Genomic DNA, 21,919 nt, shown 5'->3' on the forward strand with positions numbered 1-21,919 from the left:
TTAGGCAAAATTGGACTGAAGAAGTTTTTCTTAGATACAAGTAGCCCCGAGAGTAGAACAAAGTCTGTCGGCATCATGCGAAATTAGCTATAGCTTAGTTTTTGATCTTGATTACCCAGATGGATCAAAAATCGCGTTATTCGATTGGGGCTGTCCTTGCAGACGTCCGCCCAGTAACTTAATCAACCAATGAGAAGTCGCAATTTATGATCCACATGAGACTATAAATTCTACGACAACGCATTGCTCACGTCGTATTGTCTTTCAAGCCATTGGTCCTACAAAACTGTTGACAATTCATAATCATAATAATTGAAAATTTTGCGGTTTAAATCACTTCTAATCAAAATCATCAGGCTTAGAGCTGCTAGGTGAAAACGAGAAAAGGAAAAAGAGCTTGTAGAAACAGCTAAAAGGATACGAAAACTGACGAGTTTTTTAGTAGTGCTCCAGCAGAGAACGTTGTTGACCAAAACATCGACTCTAGGTCTAGTTTGACACTGCCGTCAGCTACAGAAACTTTATCAACGTGTTTATCTCCTCATTCTCATTCCAAACCAAAATTCGGCGATTCTGACTTTACATCGTCTTTAGAGATACTAGTTGCGCCGCCGACCGAGCCAGTTCACACACCTGCTCAAAACTTAACGTATACGTCTTTGCCAAGTTCCACGACTACCGCCCTATTGGTAGGACCTATGCAAATTGAGTCAACGGAATGTTTGCTAGGACTAGATTGTAAGCATTAGTGTTGTACTGGCCGACAGCCTTACCATCCTACACTAGAAGAAATAAAGCACACGTCTTACCTTGATTTACCTTGTTGCTCCAATGAGCGCAGCCTCTGGAGAACAATCTTTTTCATGCCAGCGGCTTGTCAAGACACATCTCAGGAGCACAATGACGGCAGCACGCTACAATAACGTTATTGTTATGCATGTAAACAAGGCCAGAACTGACGAACTGGACTTACGTTTAATAGCTAAGGACCTTGTTCTGAAAAACGAACGTAGGGTTAGATTTTTTGGGAAATTTTAATGAGATCGCATTACTTAAAAAATTGTTCATGTAGTCATCTTAGTTCAATTTGTTAGCACGCATGCCGGGCAGTAGAGAATACGCATAGCATTCTAAGAATGTCTACCAATATTTTGCAGACTTTGAAACTTAATCATGATTCATAAAACAATGCATATCTGTAATATACTAAAACAGTAAGCTGCAAACTCACATGCCCTTTTCGGTCAGTGCCCCCCCACTTTTGATATACTTCCGCGGCCCCTGAGAGTGACTGCATCAAAAATCACTCGCCTACTCGCCATTCGATACTCGCGAGTCAAGTCATGTTACTCGAGGTCGGTACTGTATATGTTCAAACAAAGAAAGAAAAACTAGCTATACCTAAATTAATCTTCGTTTTCTTTCCATAATGTAAAAGAGCATCACTGAGTACATCAAATCTGTGACTTGGACGCATTTCTTTAGTCATTCTGCTAAGTCCTTCTTTACGACGGGGACTAAATTTAACCTTTTACAAGAAAGATTTAGTAAACAATTATTGAATTTTTATCATTTTATCATCTGCAATACCATTAGTTATGATAACATAGTAACACTATCTGTTAATACGTATGAAAAATAAAAACAATAACAACTAACTTTGCCTCGTCCAACATGCCCATAGCAGTGAAAAATTGGAATTGAAAATTGAAAAATGTCAACAATCGGATCCTCCAAATTTTTTTAATTGAATATTACCTGTAAGTGTTTCACCAACATGCATGCAACAGCATACAATATGTTTATTTTGAGTGCAGGATTATCAACATTATCTTTCTCTAATTCTTGGAGAACATAAACTGCATAGATCAATCTATAAAATATGTAAAATATTTTTTTAAATAATGCAACCACATGTATGCAAAAAGCTTCAGCATTTGCACAAAGCATTGAAAGTAGCAAACCAACTGAAAAAAATAAATTTACACCAACAAATGCATGCATCCAAACACCTCTTTCAAACCAAGAACATTTAGGTAAAAATAGAGAAAAATGTGTGTAACAGACCTCTCTCCATGTTTCAAATTTAAGATTTTTTTAGGAAACTCATGTCAACAGCCTCGCCCAAAGATTGCTGTCTCATCAAGAGCTCTGAAGCGATTGATTGATCAAACAGAATTCCCAGCAAGAAAACCATGACACTCCTATAAGTATCAATATGTAACAAACAAAAAAGTATACAAGAGCTTTATTTCCTAAAGCCCATGGCACAAATTTATTGAAAATAAAATTTATGTGGTAGAGAATGTAAAAAAATGAAATATATTCAAAGCACTGTAACTTCCATGCCTGAATTTTCATTAGAATAACGAAGTATATTGAAGGTACATTGACCTTGTTTGATGTAGGTGTGGTATAATTAGCAACAAATTGATCAACATGTGTCTGATCATAGAACATCAGCTGTCCAAATAGAGGTTTCCATGACTCTGCCCAGCTTTTTCCTTCGTCCAATAAATAGAGCATCAAGAGACACAAAGATCACACCATCAGTCTTTAATAAAAAAGATGAAGGATAAAATCATACAATGTATTTGAGTTTAATGATGCAAATGATGCAGTCAAAAAGGTGTTTGAGATAGCATTGCTAATGTTCTTTTTACTAAATTGTCATTGTTAAACAAGTAATACGAATATACTCACTATTGGACAAGTAGGACAGATATTTCCTTCATCAAGCTCAGGAATAACACAGCTCAACATGTTTAGTTTATGTCTGTAAATTCTGAAAAAAAACAATGACACAAAGAAAGCAATTATGCACTCTTAAACAAATGGCATAAACAAAATACAGTGCAAGACAGTAATACTTGAGGAAAAATCCTTTCCCATCATAAACTTTAGCATTTTGATTTCCTCCAAATTCAATGCATCTCTTAAGATGAGATTCTTAGGCTATAAAATTGACTGCAACTTTCCCAGCAATTCATACATAGTACAGCAGTGCAATAAATCAGTGACCTACATGCAGTTACCTATATTCTTCAAAAGCATCTATAATGACAGCATACATTTTTGATGTTGCATAAGAAGAGAATATGTGGTTATGATTAAACTCTTCAAATGACTGACAAATGCTTTTTATTGATGCCTGGCATTCCATCATCACAGAATGAATCAATTCAAAAAATTCAATTGTAAATGCAATTCTTGGTTTGTAGGTGTTCCACCCCAAAGGTCAAATTGCAGAAGTTGAAGAAACTTTGGAGAGCATGAGCAAAACTGTACCTCAACAAAACAAAATGTGCCTAAAAATTGAAAAGATCCAAAATTATAATTGTGTTGAACCATCCCAGCTAAAATGAAAAAACTTTTGCAGCACATTTTACATATAATATACCTTTAACATCAACAACAGAAACACTTCTTTTGTGACGAGCTTTTTGGCATGAACAATCATACATTAGCATGTTCATGAGTTTATATGGCCGAAACATGCCATCCTACAAAGCAATGAATAACTTCGTAGAAATTTGTTGTAATCAATCCCCTTTCTTGCATTCATAAAAAATATTAGATTAGTGCTTCATAGCATGTTTCAAAATGTAAACTCTTATTTTATTTTTGCATTTTTTGTTACAAGTGTTGAGAGAGTTGACTGTAAACACTTTTATAATATCTAGCTCATAAAGGTTACCATTAAATATTTCAACATGATGACAAATATTTACGGTTGTTCATCTTTAACATACAGTTCTCACAATACTTTGCCATTGGACCACAATCGCTGCACCTAAACTTTGCTTCATTATCACAATGAATACACTTCAGATTGCTCCAATTTTTGCCAGCAAACTGAAATGTATTCTTTGTAATTGAATGTCGCAAATTTTCCCATACTTTTTGTTTTCTTTAAACTTTCTGGTAATAAGAAGATGATTCTTCACAATCATGGTGAACATCACTTTTAAGATCACTGTTATCTTGTTCCATTTCCAGTTCATGGCCTTCCAATGCACCACAATTATCAGGACTGTTATTAGAACAGCTTCCTCTATGATCCTCAGGAACCAATTCTGACAAATCCACCTCCTCTCTCTCAACATGGCCATCCTCATGATATAAAATTATCATAAAAATCTATAAAATGATGATAAATGTTGAAAAGTCTAACAGCTATAAGGCCGTTATTTGGTGTACCTTGGCATCTTTTAAAATTACCAGCAAGAAAATCACAAATCAGAAAATATTATCGATATTACCAATGACACAATAACATAAGTTAAACGACCAAAGTACAACGTATGTATCTCCCACAACTACCAGCCGACGTTTTGTACCCGTACTTTACCGGCTTTTAGCCACGTCTCATAAGACGAATGGACGATTTGTTTGATGTTTGTAACATGTTTGTAAATGTAGATCGTCCAGGTTGGTATAGTCCTGAGAAGGACTGTTTTTGTTGTTGTTGACTGACGTTTCCACAACCTTAGCGGTAGTCATCTTCAGAGTGATTTGCTTGTTGGTAAAACGAAAGGGGTTTTTCTTCCGGTATATTGTAGGAGCCTTTTTCCTAGGGGTAAGGTTACATATCTCACGTGACCGGAGACGTAAACATTTAAATTATTCCACCGAATCGACTAGCACGCCGCACTTGAGATATCATGTAGTTGGTTGTGTCTTGTAATCTTTCTGAATTTGTGAAGGTATGTTGATTTTAAACTTTGCCTGTCGTTGTTATATTGTATTTTGATTTTGTGATTTAATGCTTCATTTCCATTTATCGATTATTTTGTTTTTCTATGAAATATTCTACTTTCGCGTTATGTACGTATGTATATGTTTTATAAATATAAGTTTGTTGATTTTGGTGAGATTTGGAACTAGCTCGAATCAAGATTGGAAAATTAACTTGTTAACTTTCATATATCTTTATATAATAATAAAAAGAAATAAATTTCTACTATATAATAGTAATGTTCTACATCGATACACATCATGTGCATGGTCACGAGGTAGTAGAGGAAATAAGATATTCATGGATAATTTCGTAAAAGCACTATTGCTAAAGCGCATTTAATATACACGACAAGGTTTTTTTAAAATAGACATGTTTCGACATCTCATGATTCCATCTTCAGCATGAGTGAAATAATAAGTGATACACGGTTTATATAAAAGTAATATGATACATAAATTACAACAATAAAAGGAAATAAGGTAAATTAATGGGGGAGCGTCCGAGCGTATTATAAACTAAATATTGTATTGAATTTAAAAACTTGAACATTAAAGGACACATGCGACATAAAATTTGGATTGTTATTTTTGTACTTTACATAAAGGTATAGCTCCAACTAATAGTTCACCAAAGTTTGAGACTCAAAGGATAATTATTTTTGAAGATATGGAGGTTTAAAGTTGATGCTTTACTGATAACGTGTTGAAAATGCCCGACGAGCTAGCGACAGCTACCGATGTCTTTGTGACTTAATAGTTGACATTAGCTAAACGCGGTCAATTGCGCGCTTCGTTCAAAATATATTGGTAACTTCTTTGCCTGCATTAACAACACGACAATTTAGCACTGAAAATATGGTTTATTGTGCCGCATTTAATTATAAAAACGGTTCTTCTAAGAACCATCAAACGCAGCAAAAGGTTTCTTTTTTCGTTTCCCGAAAACAAGCGCATGTGAGATATTTGGATTGAAAAAATCCGACGCAAAAATTTGAAGCCAACAAAGAGCTCAAAATTGTGCTCGCAACATTTCGAGAGTTCGTGCTTCGTGCAAAATTTTGAAGCGATGCAATCAGTAGGATGGACAGCAGGACGGCTTCGCCTTAAGAAGGATGCTGTACCCACGATTTTTTAATACTCTGTGGAACCCACAAGTGTAGCATGTAAAAGGAAGCAGCCAACAAATGTTAGAACTGCATTTGAAAAGAGACGAAGGCAAGAGGTGATTATTATAGTTATAGGTAGCAATATTTGTTTACATTTAGCAAAAACTAAGCTATATAGCATTACCAAATAAATTTTTTCGGGAAATTTCTACTCCCGCCGGGCGGGAGTAGCGGGACCCCTAGCTACGCCACTGGAAACATATTGTACAAAAAGAATGATAGCACAACGCTATAACCAACAACTACTTGTCTGGTTTACAAGGAAGAGGAGTGGAAGGTTAATTTCTCAAATGTTGTTAGATAAGGTCGTTATTGTTTGTAGTTGTTGGTTATAGCGTTGTGCTATCATTCTTTTTGTTTAATAACATTCCAACTATTTAACCTTGTAAACATATTGTCGACAATGAACCTCATATTTTGTAAAAGCCAAATGAACATATAATACAATGTGGGCGCTGTGCTATATACTTTGTGTTGATTTGTGTTATGAAATTTTATACAAGAAACATATTGTACTTATAGCGATTATTATGTCAAGGCTTTTGCCGCTGACCAGGAAGTTAATAGGCACGTCCCGATCATCGCCCGTTATATCAAACCCCGCTTTACTGGCTAAACCATCATAAACACAAAATGTAAACGACGACAAATCTTGTGTGTTTACGAAAAGAAATCAAGTTCATACAGCACACAACCAGCAGCTGTGCGGCTCTTGGGAGAAGGGAATGTTAGCATGGATAGTCGCGATTATGAAACGGCTATTGAACATTACAAAAAATGTTTGAATTCTACCGACGAAAATAGCTTGAAAACGATTACATATTTTGGCCTTGGTAATGCTTACACGCTCTCTGATGAAGGGAAGGAAGCAATAAACTGCTTTAATGATTGCTTAAATCTTTCTTCTCAACTGGAAATTAAATATTTTCAACATCAAATATACCTCGGGTTGGGGAGTATCCATTCTACCACTAAAAGATTGGAGGACGGTATAAAGAAAGAAGAAATGGTCTGTCTTTGTCATGTTGCATTGGGAGGATTGAATAAATTACTTGAAAATTATGAAAAATCCTTGGAGCATTATAGAAAAGGATTCTCTCTGATTGAAAATCAACAGCTAGAAGCAGAAATGCAACATTTACAACTGGAGTGCGAATTTGAAGGGAGTGTATTCCGGTGAAAGGAAGACAGAAATAGATGGGCATTTTGTGAGCAGTCGAGACAGGTGGTTTAGGGGCAAAGGTGTTGTTAAGGAAGCGACCTGTGATTTGGTAAATTATACGTGAAGGAAAACCGTTTTTGGTGAGTGACTTTCTGGTAAATTCGAGTTGTGTATGAAAATTTTCGTAAGTAGAACAAAGATTGAAGATGCGGTGAAGTAAGCAGGAGACTAGTGAAAGTTTGTAAGTAAGTGGGATGAAGCTGTGGAAGTTGGTGAAGAAGTTGGTGACTTCCGTCTACCGCAAACCTACTTTCACTGGCCTCTAATCTATTTCTATGGCTCTAATCAGAACTTTATGTTGGGCATTAATTTTTATCACACGAAGTCGAAGGACTGTCTTTTGGATTGGCTTCATCAGACATAATAATCAAGAGGTCCAAAACTTCTTCTTTGGGGGGCACAATTGCGCATACTGGTTTGTCAGAAGCCAATGCTGCCAATAACCTTCTGCACGAGTTTGGATAACTAGTGATAAATCCTTGTTTCTCTAACCATTCAAGTAGAGTCCTAAGCCCCTTCGGAGATATCTATAAATACGAGAAATTGTAGTATAAAATCAGCTCTGGAGTGGTCATACAAAATTTTGTACTCGTGGGGTAATAAATTCTTCTTACTTCAAATTTTAATTTTTGAAATTCGTCCCAACTTAGCTTTGAATCACTGTACTTCTTCAATAAAGCTCGCACATTTCTCCTGTTGATGAAATTGCGCATTTCATACCTAGTATTGGACAAAAGAAAACAGGTTGTTATTTTTATAACTATAAGCTGTGTACAAAAACAAAGTGAGAGAAGTCACCATCATGCATGAAATGCTTTCTGATACGTAGATGAACACTCGTATCTACTAATTAGCAGACCTGTATATACTATATATTACAGATAAACTTCAAAATACTTATCTTCCATCTAGCAATCCAGTATCAGACTCTCTTAAATTATTTGGTAAGAAAGTTTTCTGTATTCCAAGAGTTGTTCCATCCATCACCACCTTTTGGGGAATTCTTCCACATAATTCACAAAAAAACCCATTGTCAAAATCAATATCAAGCAACCTTAATAAGAGAAAATTCAATAACTTAATAAAACAAGCGATCACTATCTCAATGGAATATTCATATTTTGCAGCTGAAAATGAAATGATGCTTACCGTATCATGGCAATGATAGCGAGACGAAACTTGGCGTAAGTTATTTCCTTTGGGAAATTAAAATTACCCGAAGACACTTGCCTTTGTACATACGCAACATAATATTTGTACATAGGTAAACTGAACAAGAATGAAAAAGAAAAAACATTCAAAAGAGATAGGGCGAGAAAATTAAATAATGGACAAACGTAGCTACTAATGCTTCGGCAAATTTTCATTAAAAATTACCTCGACGTTATGAAAAGCCGAATGTAATCTTTTAGAACGGCATGAGATATTGCATATGATCCAAACCATACAATCCTGTTTTCAATGCCATCATAATGCTTTTTCGTAGCACAAGAGGAGCAAGGTCTACAATACACTAAATAATTTATTTAAGTCAAATAATTATGAAGCAAAGCGTAACCTATAACAAATCAGAACTTACCCTTCACATCATGGATTGAATAAAAGTACGCAACTGAACACACGTCTACGTACAACCATTCATCTTGAATAGAACGTTTATCCCACTCTGCACCACAAGAACAAATACCACTTTCAGATGGCGCCAAAATTTTATGACCATTTTTTTCAGGAAGATCAGTAAAATCGCTTGCATCATTCTCATTGCCTAAAATAATTAAATTGTAATATTTACAAAATGCTAGAAAGTGCTAAATACCATACCGATAAAGGAAATAGTATATGTAAAGCTAAAAGGATGTTCACCATTGCAGATTATCTTGCATACCTGTTTCAAATAAAGAAACCTTTTCTTTGCTAAGTGTAGCCAATTCAAAATAGTCTCGCATCTCTGGTGTAATTCCAAAGGAACACTTAAAAAGTGCCAATGGAGAATCCATTTCATCCTCTTCAACGATTTGCATGGCTTTTGCAAGGGTTGTCACATGAATGCAATGATATGACGAACAGCTGCAACATTTTAACTCGGGGGCGGCGTTACTTTGAATACACAAAAGTACAAACCCCCATGGACTATTCACTGGTTTTACAGCAATCCACTGAACCTCTGCACACTGCACTAAACAAGTCCTAAAATATGTAAAATCATTTATCTTAAGGTTGTATTATGTGTGTGTATGTATGTGTGTGTATGTGTATGCAGATTAATAATTATGATTATGACTTCACAAAATCCTTAGAAAGTGCTTAATATATATATCAGGCACGTAAAGCAAATGGTGAATATGACTTTACTATTTTTATCATACATTTAGTTTATACTACTTAATGTATGTACTGTAGGTATGTGGCTATGTATGTATTTGAGTATGATGTGTATACCTCAATAGTCATAAATAAATTCAATTTGCCCTGTTGGCTATCACCCTAATACCTTTATAGAAGCTCCTGAACTTAGGCACAGGATGTATGGTAACAAATTGTGGGGTATTAGAAGGTTGAGAAAATATACGTGTATTTGTACAAAAAAGTTATTTTCACATAAAAAAATATACTTCTTCAGGTCGCATCTCATGGTAGGAATGATCACTGAAAACAGACTGCATCATGGATGTGGATTCTGCATTCATAAAAGAAATTGGATGAGATAAATATGTTGTGTAAATAATCATTCACAAGTTTTAACAATATTTTTGCTTGTAAGCTATGCTAGTTAACGTCCACATGTAATAAGAACAATGTCAAACAAGGGTCTTGTAAAAACACAGAAGGATGACTTCACAAGGGTTTGAAATGTACAATAAACTGATATTTAAGGATGAAGACATTTCCTCCCATACAACATGAAGAACTTTACATTGAAAAAATAAGCCAAATACGAATTTGAGACATTCACTTCATGCAATGTCAGATTAATACAAATAGTATGTAAGTGTAAGTCAAAATTTGGTGAAGCTGTTCAGACACCTTATATCCTGAAAGAGTAACACACAACACTTACTTTTTTCAATAAAATCTTTGGCTTCAATACCAAACTTTCTATCATACACAACCAGATATTTTTCCATTGCTAATATGTGTATGCAACTGGGATATGGTATATCTGACAAGTACAAAATGTTGTTTGGCCTGTTTTAATAATTTCATTTCAGTAACATCTATTTTACATACCTTTTTGAGGATCTAATTGTATATTATTAGGTAGGGCTTCAACAAATTGCTTTCTATTTGCATCACATGAGCAGCACAATATCCAACCGTAGCCATCAAGCAATAGGTGGGGATATCGATGTACAAATACAAATGAATTATGCTGAAGAAAAAAATACATGCAGATTATAGCACCAAAAAAAGTGTATTGAGTAATATCATTTAGTTGGGTGTATACCCAACATTGAAATTATGGAAATAAAATTTGACATCACCATAATTGTTCTTTTGTTTGCATTATAATCATGAACAACAAAGGATTGCTGACGTGATACATTTGATGCAAAGTCAAACTGTAACAATAGCCCAGTATAGTGGCCAGTGGGTGACAAATGACTCTGAAAGAGCAAGTATACAGTAATTATTAATGTTCACTGTTTCAAAAATATCTATTGTAATATATTTTTATGTTTGTTGAGCACATTTCTACGAGATGTTAATAAAGTTTTGCTACACAGTGTCTCATGCATAAGCAATCAACAAGCATATTGTCAATTTATAACACATTAAAAACATGACTGGTGGTAAACAGTATAAAGCATAACTGTATAAGTGAGAACTACTTGACTATGTTGACATGGTTGTTTAGATTCCTCTGTAATAATAGAGATAGATTGCTTGGTAAAAATATCTTCAGAATCCTACAAATAAAGACCATTATTTAATTTAAAATGTGTACAGACTTTTAATAAGTGTTGAAATAATGCATGCCTTCTTTAAATTACTTCAAAATTTTTTAGTTTTTTCTAGTGAAAGCAGTCCTACATGTAACCATTTCCAATGACTTCTCATGAGAAACAATATCAATATGTACATTACAAACCTGTGTTTTGGTGGTTAACTCTTGGTGCTTGTCATAATTTTCAGCAATATCTTCACTTTGTTCATTCTACATATAAATGAAAAAACCCCATAAACATAGAGTATTTTTATATCTACATAGTTTTACAATATATGTAAACTTACTAAATCCCCAAATTCAATTTCTTGTTCAAAAAATTGAGATTCATATGACACACTGCTATTCTATTAACATATATGACATTGTGATTAAAGGATGTAGAGAATCCAGACTTGAAATTGAAAAATGTGCTCAGAATAATCGTTTTTCCTTACACAACATTGTGGGCATAAATAAATTTGTACACATACTTTTGTTAATATAACTGTAGTAATAAATATAAATTAATATGAAATTGTGCAACCAGAAACAATAAAAAGAACACTTTAAAAATTCTTACCGCATCATCTTTTTGTGTGTTTCCTTTCCTCTCCACGTTATTGTAAATAAAGTCATTTGAGCGTCTGAATTTCTTCCTGAATTGATACATTTTGCAAGTGTACCCAAAAAATAATACCCCGATTTATAAAACCCAGTACTGCACGTGTTCTTGGATTGACAAAGTTAGCCTAGAATTATTCTAAGTACCATTCTCCCAGCCAGACTTCTCCGATAGATATTCTAAGTACCATTCTCCCAGCCAGACTTCTCCGACACAAAGCAATAGCCTTTGTGCTGCAGCCTTCCCACATATATCCATTAAATTTGTTTTCCGCCCTTCTCAACGTATCTCTTCTTTCTTCCCCTTTAAGGACAAAATTCCCAAACCCCTGAGATCTGGTGTAGTCTATTTATTCAAGTGTCGAAGCTGCAACGCGTCGTATGTGGGTCAAACCACACGTCATCTACACACCAGATTTTCGGAGCACTTGGGAATATACCCCCTTACAGGCAACCAAGTTTCCCACCCTTCATCATCAAGCATTCTTGCTCACATTAACGCAACTGGACACACCCCCAACTTAGACGACTTTAAAATAATCTCCTCTTCCAACGATACATATGAACTCTCCATTCATGAAAGCCTTCTAATCAATAAACTTGAGAATGAAACGACTTTTATTATGACTTTTAACGACTTTTAATACGACTTTTTATATGAGTTTTAAAGAGTATCCTGAGCATGTAAGGAGATGTGATAATCCACAAACAAGATACGAAAGTTGCCCAAAGACAAAACGTTTGTCTATGTTCATACCGCTGAATGCTGTGAAACCAGATGGTATATGTACTGCTCTTGTATTTTATTTTAGCACTTTAATTTCTTTACATACACAGGTATTTAGTAATTTTGCTGTAAATTATTTTGCAGATAGCGGATATCGCAAGGAATTGTTTGGATTTACATGCTTTAACTCTTGCATTGGAGGAATGAACAGACGACCAACACATTTATCCTTTCGACTGGAATGTGGGTACGTTATTTAATTACTTTTATTTTATAGTATGCATTTGAGGGATTATAAAGAATGAGATGGTACATACATGTATTGTATGTGATATAAATGTGTGTCAAAGGCTCATACTTTCTTCTCTGTCAGTTCTAGGGTTGAAGGTATAGCTGTGGTTGAGCTACGTATATGTGCTTCACCTGGAAGGGATAGCATTGAAAAGGACTGGGATCTAATTCAAAGCTAAACAAACACCAGGACAACGAACCCAGTTCAACGACAGACGTGACATCATCCACAACAACATTATACCCCCTTCGACAGAGTGTACTCATGTCAACTGTTAAAGACTCCAGCTCACCCAAACCTTTCCAGTTCTCTATCACGCAAGGACAACAACCTCGTAAACGACGTAAGTTTTACGTATTAAAGAATTCATAGAAAGTTTCTTCCTATGTGCTATGATATGAGATATGTATTTTTTTGAAAATTTTGTATTCATGAATAAGCACGTGATTTTTAATCGACATTATTTTCCAGTAAATCCTTATGTGAGCGATGGATTTGTTGTGAAGAGAGGGAAGTTGAGCCAAGAATGTGCGCCTGATTCATCTTCAAGTTCCGATGAGACGTTTTATCTGAAGGTGAGAACAATTGGAGATTATGTGAAATGATTATCACCACGAAGGTATTTTACTTTTTTATAAAAAGGTACATGGTCAGAGGCGTTATGAGTTATTAACGAAAATCAACGAGGTTCTAGATGGTGTAAAGGCACCTGATCAAATACCAAACAAGTAATTTTACGCAAGAGATTTTTCACCTTCAGACATTATTGTCATTATTTTTAATGTTATGTGCATTCACTAATCGTTTTAAGATATGCAAGTGATGAAAGAAGTCCTCCAGAATTCACTAAAATTCAGCTATCTATAGCTTAATTTAAGTAAATTCTGGAGGACTTCTTCATATTCAGATAATGATCTCTTGGCAGTTTGGGCTGAATTTTACTGAATTCTTAGTGAATTTTAATGATAAGATACAGGATGTGCATTCTGAAACTCAGGTATATTTTCACCATGACTTTTCAACATCATTTCAATTCATGACATTTCAATTCCTCGGTACATATTTTTGTCTTTTTTGATTTGATATATTTCGTTTGATAACAGCAACTTCAGCACATTCGTAATTTTGACTTCACTAACTTCTTTTGCTTTATTGTTATGTGTATTGTTATTTTAACGAATTGTCACAACTGAGTCGTACATCATCCAAGTTTAGTGCGGAAATATTGCTTTAGTGTAAATAATTCCGCACTAAATGGTTATGGAAATGGAAATGTTAAATGGTTAGTTGCATTTTATTTATCAAAACGAGATTTATGTTGCTTAATGGCTTCAGCTTTGCTGATTTTTGATTTGTGGCGAGTCAATGGGACAGGTATTTCTTTCACTCCAGCGACATCAAGAGTTTTGGACAGTGTTGGATTAATTCGTCTGCAGTACAAAACTTCTTTCATCAAGTCCTTAACATATCCTGAAAAGCAAATCATTTATTTATGTTGGCTTTGCATTTCACTTTGAGAAAAGGTAATTTTATTTTTCTGTGCTAACCATAAGTGCTGTAAACTTTCACTGGTTTGATGACCCCTTGTCCTTCCTTTGACATTGAGTAAGCCACTCACCAAATCAATGCCTCTTCTGTTTCCCCACCATTTTTCGTTTTCTGAGCTTTATTTCCATTCTCATTGAAATGAAGAACGGCAATAAACAATCAACAAATGAATGTCAAGTTTATGTTTACAACTATTGCAACTTATTGCTTTTGCAAGGATGACTTTTTTAAGTAATCATACACAAGTCATAATTATATTACCTTGCTTCCATTGATCTGTAGAAAAAATGAGTATGTTTTGGTGCAAAAAGAATCACCACTCGGTGGAAACCTTCGATGAATGAAGTCTGCTTCTGATAACTGAGTTTTCCAATATCTCTCATGAGATACTTGGACTCAACAATCAAAGACAGCTCAACATAAGCTTTTGAACCTAAGATCAGAAGTTAGTTAACAAAAAAAAAATACAAAAATGTTGATGTTACTTTGAAATTTATTCGCTTACAATACCTTTTTTTATCCACATTCTAGGCTCTCTAACATATCATGTTCACATTTTGGGAATACATCACTGTGTCCCTCGTGGATGTCACATATATGGTTGAGAACTGACAACCACTTTGTCTTGACAAGCTCTTCATCACCATTGCTGGAAGCAGCACACCAGTATACATGGTTGGAAATTGATTGGGCCCAATCTGACAATAATTTGCAACCACTTTTTCTTGATGCTGCCAAAATTTTCTTTTTGATTCCTGTTGGATTTTGATTATTGATGAAATGTGTAAAGGGTTGGTTTGTTATTACAATCTATACCTTTGCTACATGCCATACATCAAAGTAGTGCTCGATTTTTGGTCGTTGTTTTGACATGCAGGATTTGATTTGAGCATGTCTGTCTGTGGTCATTGACTTCACCTTCATCCCACTTTCATCAAACTTTGCCAGACATCTTTTTAATCCCTCAAGTTCCATTGCTCCAGAGTTGGACACTTCATTGGACTGTTTAACATAATTATGTAAGTATTCTAACCATGTTTTATGTACAGTTGTTGAAGAATTGTTACCTGAACAAGTTGTGTGTCTAAAATATTGTTAGATTCCAAATCCATGCAGCTATATGACCCATACTTGGCACAATATCCAGGCGAATCACATCTTCCATCTCTTCCAAGGTTAATGTTCCTTTCTCTGATTGATTCTAGAAAAGGATTTTAGTTCATATGCCAAACATTTGAAACACTGGGTATCAAATACGCTGTTTGAATATAGCTATATGTACGCTATGACAGAAATTGTATGCCTGAGTGACGAAGGAATTGAAGAACTTTGCTGGGCTACTACCACTAAACAAAATGCTGGCAGCAAAGACCAAATTACCCAAAGGCATTTGCCCATGCAGAGGTTGGCTATTCCATTCTCGAACATAGCCACAATGACATTTTGCTAGTACGTTAACCATACTACCAGTCGTTTTGGTCACAGTGGAACAGCTTTCACCACAACATGGGCATTGACTCACTAACTGTCTCTGGCAACTATCAAACACTATGTATTTTCTCTCATTTTGAGCATCTTTCCTATAACATAAAAATGGACAGCAGGACGGCTTCGCCTTAAGAAGGATGCTGTACCACGATTTTTGAATACTCTTTGGAACCCACAAGTGTAGCATCTAAAAGGAAGCAGCCAACAAATGTTAGAACTGCATTTGAGAAGAGACGAAGGCAAGAGGTGAATATTATAGTTATAGTTAGCAATATTTGTTTACATTTATCAAAAACTAAGCTATATAGCATTACCAAATTGAAGACAATTTTATAATTTTATGTTATTGACGACGTTCTTGCAGAACATGACGACTTTCTAGTCGATAACGACCACGATGTGTCGACATCGGCTCGAAATGTTTGTGCATTTTACCTCAAAGGAAGTTTGTCTAAGATAAAAGATTTCAAAATATATGTAGACAGCGAAACACAAACATATACAGTGATATATGTATATGTTTGCATTTAAAACATATTCTGTTTTAAATGTTTGTATCTTGTGCTCTATTTTATCCTTCACTGAACGTGTCACGTGGTTAGCCCGCTGTAACTGGAAACTCCTTGGTCGAGCAATATGAAAAAGTATCCGTTCTTGCAAATACACGATATTTCTACCCCCAGAGCACCCCATCCCACTCAACTCCATATGACAGTAATAGTTAATTTTACAAGCGATAAGCAGTACATATCATTATGGATATTATTACATTTTTTATTTCTGAGTTTGTTATTTGTGAATCAAATCATTCGAAAGTTCATGGAAACGATACTTTTTTAACTTTTGTTAAATAAGCTTTGGTTTGGTTTGAGTCTTGAGGAGTCCATCGAAAGAGGTCGCTTGCATCATCAACTGTTTCCTAATACAGTTTACATTGAGAAAAATTATATTCATGACAATATTCTAGAGCCTGTTTTCATTGGCTTGAAGGATCTGGGACACAAAATGAAAGGATCACGATGATTCTCTGTTGTTCAAGGAATTTATAGAACTAAATCGGGATACCTATTCGCAAAATATGATCCAAGGAAAGGTGCTGTTGCTGTTGTTTTGCCGTAACAGTAACGTTGATTAATTAAAGACGGATGAGTGAATAAAGGAGAGATATTTAAAGAAGCCCAAATCTTAGAGAATCTTTTGCGTGATGTCTTTGATTGAGACTGTGAGACTCGATGCATTCTGTAATAATAATATAAATATCAATTTCTACATAGTAGTATTAATAATATTTAGTTTTTTCACGAAATTTGTTTTATAAATGTCATTTTATAGTAATTTTAGTTAACGTGTTGACGTCAAGAAAAACATACATTAAACTGCTCTAAATAATAATAACACATATTTGCTTGTAATTTTTCAAATAGCATTCTTCGTGTTCTAGTTAATTTGTTTACTTAGTGATGCTTCACTATGTTAGACACAAAAATGTCGACAAAAAAGTAGACAAGTAGACAAAAACTTAGATAAGTGGGCTATAATGCTACTGTAAATATTGTGCTGACAGTCGGCGGTTGGCAGGACAATGGGTGCAACATTTTATTAATAATCTTGAAGAGATATATCAAGAAACCAAAGATGAATTCCTAAAGGTTATCATTATGCATTTTCACACTAAAGATATCGATATCAAACATGCTTTGGAAAGGACTCGAATAAGCGATTTGTATTGCTCCACATGACGTCTAAATTTCATAAATCAATTGGTTACACTATGCTATGACTATGGTGACAAATCCAAATGATATTGTATTTGGTTGTGATTTACATTTGTCAATAATCAAATCTTCAGTAAGGTATCAATAATCAAAATAAAATCAAATCTTGGCATTTAAGCCACCAGAAGGAAAACCTCGCCCTTTTTTACAGGGAAACTTTTATTGTATGATGTGTAATTTTGTTACTTTGCCAAAAGACTACATTGATACTCAAAACAATGAATTTAAAATATCAAACATGGAAAATAATTTTTCCATTAAAAATCTATTAATCTTCTGGGTTAAAAAGAGACTTATATCATTACTCTAGAGTATTATCTCCCTTTAGAATTGGTGGCATGGACGTGGAACGATTTAGGCCTTCCTACGGTGGCGAAGACTGGGACCCAGTAGTTAAAATTTTGGCAGACGGCCTGAAAATCGAACGCTTGAAGGTGCTTACATTTTTTCATTTTTATCACACAAAAAAAGGAATGTGGAAAGATTCGGAACAAAAGTTGCCATGAAAATTTATTGTCGCATGGAGATTGAAAATTTTTTAAAGGGACAACATATAATGCCGGCTGTAATTTGAATAATAAAATTAAAAAAAATACTGACGCAAAAGATGCGCACTTAAGAACTGGGTACAAGTAGGGGACACATTTTTCGCTGAGTATCGCTTCTGTATGTATCTATTCTGTGGTATTACTAAAGAAAATGAATTTGACCGAGATTTTAAAGTGATATGCGATCCTTTTTTCTTCTTCATTGGCGCAAATGACGCAAAGCCTCTCCTATAAATTTGTCAACACTATAATTTCAATGCTGTTACTATGTTAATCCCACAGATGATTAAATTTTTGTAAATATCGTTGATGCAAGCACAAAGCTTTTATGTGCAAGTATAGAATTTTATTTACTGCTCTATGGGGATTAATTACTTCTAATTGATGAATCATGCAAATTCTAAAACTTGGCTGATTTCAAAGATGAGCAGTTTTTAAGACACTTTGTAGGGCCACAATGTACCATTGACGACACACCACCTAGTAACTAACCACTCAGAACACACCACGTTTACGACACACCTAGTATCTGACCAATCAGAACACACCACGTTTACGACACACCTAGTCAATGACCAATCAGAACACAATAGCTTGTGAAACTTCAGCTATGTACTCTAAGACTACGAAAGAGCATGCCATTTGAACGTGAAAGTGAACGTGAACGCAAAAGTCGGTAGTCGCACCAAGAATAATGGACAAAGTCGAAATTAGTCGTTTGTGAAATATCTCTTGGAGTTCTTTGAAAACATTTTAAGGTAAATGTGTTGTTTCTTGTTCTGAGTATAAGTGTACTACACTGAGTACGGATTGAATTGAGACGCGCATGTGATGTTCGTTTAAGCAAAGTGCGGTATGGCTTTTCCTTAAAGTGTTCGTCCTTGTAACTTTTCTTCTGTCTTTGATTTTAGATATGAACATTCTTCTGTTAAAGGACAAATGTCCATCAGTTGAGATTAAGAAACAACAAACTAATGTTGATGTATTCACTCGGCAATTAAAGAAAATGGTTGTTGTTCACAGCGATGGAAGAGAATTGTGGCTGTTGTAGAACATTTTCTCGAGAATGAACAATATACATTGATGGTGACCTTTGAACAATGATCAAGAATGAACAAGATACTTTAATGAAGCCCTCTGAACAACGATGAAGAATGAACAATATACTTTAATGAAGTCCTCTGAACAACGATAAAGAATGAACAATATACTTTAATGAAGTCCTCTGAACAACGATCAAGAATGAACAATATACTTTAATGAAGTCCTCTGAACAACGATCAAGAATGAACAATATACTTTAATGAGGTCTTCTGAACAGTGATCAAGAATAGGCAGTATACTTTAATGAAGTCTTCCGAACAATGATCAAGAATGAACAATATATTTTAATGAGGTCTTCTGAACAGTGATCAAGAATAGGCAGTATACTTTAATGAAGTCTTCGAACAATGATCAAGAATGAACAATATACCTTGATGAACTTCTGAGCAATGATCAAGATTGGACAATACACTTCAATGAAGTCCTCTGAACAATGATCAAGAATGAACAACAAACTTTGATGAGATTGAAAAACACGTGTCTTCTATTCTCCTAAAGGCTATCTCTACCAAGAATGCAAACACTAAACACTATTGATGAGTGGTGCATCCATCAACCTAACGCCTGTTTCCATGGAAGAGTCAATATTATAACCTTTTCAAAAACATTATTCGTGGACATTTTCCTGCTAAGATCATGACTGGTCAAACAATCGCAATGATGATAAAACCACGCCACTATCGAACGCCCAAATTTCAACATTATTTAATTCAAAATTCTTCGTAAAAAAACATGGAATTTCTTTGACGTGAAAATACAAAACCTAAAAATCCTAATTTTCCGACTGGCTGTCGATATTTCCGATTTAATGCCGTAGACGACATGCACAATTGCAAGACATGGCCAATCTTGCTTCTGTGCTTGCCGTCGTCGACATAAAAGCGGGGATGTTTGTCAGTTAGCCTGAAAATTGGATACGATGGTTTCACCATCAACGTTCTGAATTTTTCAAAAAATTGTTTTGGGCCTTTTTTGTGGCTGTCCTTGCTCAGCATCCGATCACTTCATCTTCATAGTTGGCAAATGATTCGTCGTTAGTCGTAGTCTTTCGTCAAACTGCCGAGGATTCGTCGAAAACCGTGAGTGTAATAATAATAAACCTTTTACTTAGTTAGGCCTGTTAACAGGTCAAATCTCTAATATATTTTGTACAGTAGCCACAACAAATCCTGGTGTTCAGTATATTCCACATGAGGCTATTTTTAATAATGCAATTTCAAGAAACATCTAAAGAAATTAACATCTGCATTTTCAAAATAGTCTTGATTAAGAGGTGCTAAAAATGTTCTTTCAGTTGAAATAATCTAATTGTGTTTTTTGGTGCTGCATTAATTATATTAAAAATTTGTATATTATTAATCATGTAGTTGTATCAAATGTGTTAAGTCTGTGACTGACGTGCAATTGTGTTTGTTCTATATATTTTACCTTCGAAAACCTCTGTGTGAATATACTGATTTGGAGCTACGCATGATCGCAGCGGTTGTTGCCTCGCAGAAGAATAGACAGTACCATTTAGCTTAGAATGGAAATGCAAGTGAAGTTTGGCCAAAGGAAGGCAACTTCAACTTGGGGTTAGTGGGTACAAATGGTACCTTAGCGTAGAGGATGCAAATAGCATCTGTAAGAAGACCTTTGAAGACTGGATCAAGCGAGCAAGACCTATTGAAGACAAAGGAAAGATGATGGTTTAGCTGAAAAGACAATATATCTCTCCCCTAGTACGGTAAAGCATGCAGTCGTTGTAGTTGGCCACTTTCATGAACGGCTTTCTACAGTGACTATTAAGGCACCCTGGATCCCCTATAATGCATGAGTAGTTCAACCCACCCCGGTTGGAGGTCACCCGTAGGTGCAAAATGCACTAGGTTAGGTTAAGTTAAGGGCATGATGGGTTACCTCCTTCAAGGGGCATTCCTTTTCAGGGCGGAATTCCGGTGGCGCGCAGGCAGGAAGAGATAGCGCATGCCGGTAGTTGCGGGTAGTTGCTACGCTCGGTAACGAACGTGAGGTTTGTACCTTCGGATGAACCTCACTATCAAGATAAATGAGTGAATTTTAAATGTTTGAAAGAAACTTCATCTTTTCTGTTCAACTAAATAAACAAATACCAAAAAGTATTTAATGTTAAGACATTTACAGGTAGGGGCGGCGTGGCGTTACTGCCGTGGGGATGATGTTGTTTTCTTATGAAGAAAACCACTGGAATTTGATGCGCGCCACAGCGAAAAGTGAGCCAAAATAAATTAGTACACCAGGTCTAAGTATGTGCATGCCTTCATAATAACCTAAAAGAAAACACGGTTTTAATTTAAAGTACATTGTTTTGCTTTTTTATATAATGGTTACTATGAAGACAAACCGTGATGCATCGCTATTTAACTAAAAGTTACACTGCATTTCCATGTTCACCAGTCGCGTTTCTGAAAGTCATGTGATAATCAGCAAAATATATTTAAATAAAGCGTTGCCTGTTGTTTGTTAAACTATCACCACTTATTTGATAACCAAACTTTAACGTGCTTCTTCAAGTGGTTTCAAAAACAATGAATTTCGTCTGATCTAAAACTAACTTGAGCATTACATAAACTAATCCATGTCATACGCCAGCGCTTGTCTCAATTTTAGGCGTTAGTGGCACGGGCGCGCAAACACTGAATTGTAAATAGGCGCTTAATGGCGCTAGGTGCGACTGACTCGGATGTGGATTGGATAAGAAAACACACGTTTTATGAAATTCATCATTTACACAATTTTCTC

General features: G+C 35.1%; 2 protein-coding genes and 2 long non-coding RNA genes across 6 annotated transcripts; 2 read left to right on the forward strand and 2 right to left on the reverse strand.

The window, feature by feature from the left end:
- Nucleotides 1-7,282: 7,282 nt before the first annotated feature.
- On the reverse strand, nucleotides 7,283-9,209 carry LOC124458431. Its single transcript, XM_047008443.1, has 7 exons — nucleotides 9,014-9,209; nucleotides 8,708-8,893; nucleotides 8,506-8,641; nucleotides 8,278-8,397; nucleotides 8,030-8,182; nucleotides 7,743-7,851; nucleotides 7,283-7,655 (listed from the first exon to the last, which is right to left on the reverse strand). The coding sequence occupies exons 1-7, from the start codon at nucleotides 9,147-9,149 to the stop codon at nucleotides 7,434-7,436; spliced, it is 1,062 nt and encodes a 353-aa protein (XP_046864399.1). The 5' UTR covers nucleotides 9,150-9,209; the 3' UTR covers nucleotides 7,283-7,433.
- Nucleotides 9,210-9,258: 49 nt separating this feature from the next.
- On the reverse strand, nucleotides 9,259-11,868 carry LOC124457299. The gene is made up of 10 exons (XM_047007575.1): nucleotides 11,825-11,868; nucleotides 11,637-11,712; nucleotides 11,362-11,421; nucleotides 11,219-11,284; nucleotides 10,959-11,036; nucleotides 10,611-10,733; nucleotides 10,357-10,498; nucleotides 10,187-10,288; nucleotides 9,741-9,805; nucleotides 9,259-9,315 (listed from the first exon to the last, which is right to left on the reverse strand). The coding sequence occupies exons 1-10, from the start codon at nucleotides 11,866-11,868 to the stop codon at nucleotides 9,259-9,261; spliced, it is 813 nt and encodes a 270-aa protein (XP_046863531.1).
- Nucleotides 11,869-13,553: 1,685 nt separating this feature from the next.
- On the forward strand, nucleotides 13,554-15,934 carry LOC124458447. 2 transcript variants are annotated; one of them, XR_006953188.1, is made up of 5 exons: nucleotides 13,554-13,978; nucleotides 14,089-14,219; nucleotides 14,776-15,035; nucleotides 15,122-15,263; nucleotides 15,344-15,934. It is a non-coding gene; the product is annotated as an uncharacterized LOC124458447 (long non-coding RNA). The 2 variants fall into 2 exon arrangements; XR_006953187.1 differs by lacking the exon at nucleotides 13,554-13,978 and having other exon boundaries at nucleotides 14,012-14,219.
- An 18-nt stretch (nucleotides 15,935-15,952) lies between these two features.
- LOC124458452 lies at nucleotides 15,953-18,233 on the forward strand. Of its 2 annotated transcripts, none has more exons than XR_006953194.1 (2): nucleotides 15,953-15,978; nucleotides 16,700-17,172. It is a non-coding gene; the product is annotated as an uncharacterized LOC124458452 (long non-coding RNA). The 2 variants fall into 2 exon arrangements; XR_006953195.1 differs by lacking the exon at nucleotides 16,700-17,172 and adding an exon at nucleotides 17,836-18,233 and having other exon boundaries at nucleotides 15,954-15,978.
- Nucleotides 18,234-21,919: the final 3,686 nt, after the last annotated feature.

This window comes from Xenia sp. Carnegie-2017, unplaced genomic scaffold, assembly GCF_021976095.1.
Source record: "Xenia sp. Carnegie-2017 unplaced genomic scaffold, XeniaSp_v1 HiC_scaffold_6, whole genome shotgun sequence".
Lineage (NCBI taxonomy): Eukaryota > Metazoa > Cnidaria > Anthozoa > Malacalcyonacea > Xeniidae > Xenia > Xenia sp. Carnegie-2017.

What these genes read in the sequence shown, in the direction of transcription:
- LOC124457299 (XM_047007575.1), bottom strand. Translation starts at nt 11,868, where the DNA reads ATGGTACTTAGAATATCTATCGGAGAAGTCTGGCTGGGAGAATG. An exon ending in ACACACAAAAAGATGATGCG is followed by an intron (nt 11,422 to 11,636) that starts GTAAGAATTTTT and finishes ATATGTTAATAG; the next exon opens with AATAGCAGTGTGTCATATGA. An exon ending in AGTTAACCACCAAAACACAG is followed by an intron (nt 11,037 to 11,218) that starts GTTTGTAATGTA and finishes CTTTATTTGTAG; the next exon opens with GATTCTGAAGATATTTTTAC.
- LOC124458431 (XM_047008443.1), bottom strand. Translation starts at nt 9,149, where the DNA reads ATGCAAATCGTTGAAGAGGATGAAATGGATTCTCCATTGGCACTTTTT. An exon ending in GCTATCATTGCCATGATACG is followed by an intron (nt 8,183 to 8,277) that starts GTAAGCATCATT and finishes TCTCTTATTAAG; the next exon opens with GTTGCTTGATATTGATTTTG. An exon ending in TTCAAAAATTAAAATTTGAA is followed by an intron (nt 7,656 to 7,742) that starts GTAAGAAGAATT and finishes TCGTATTTATAG; the next exon opens with ATATCTCCGAAGGGGCTTAG.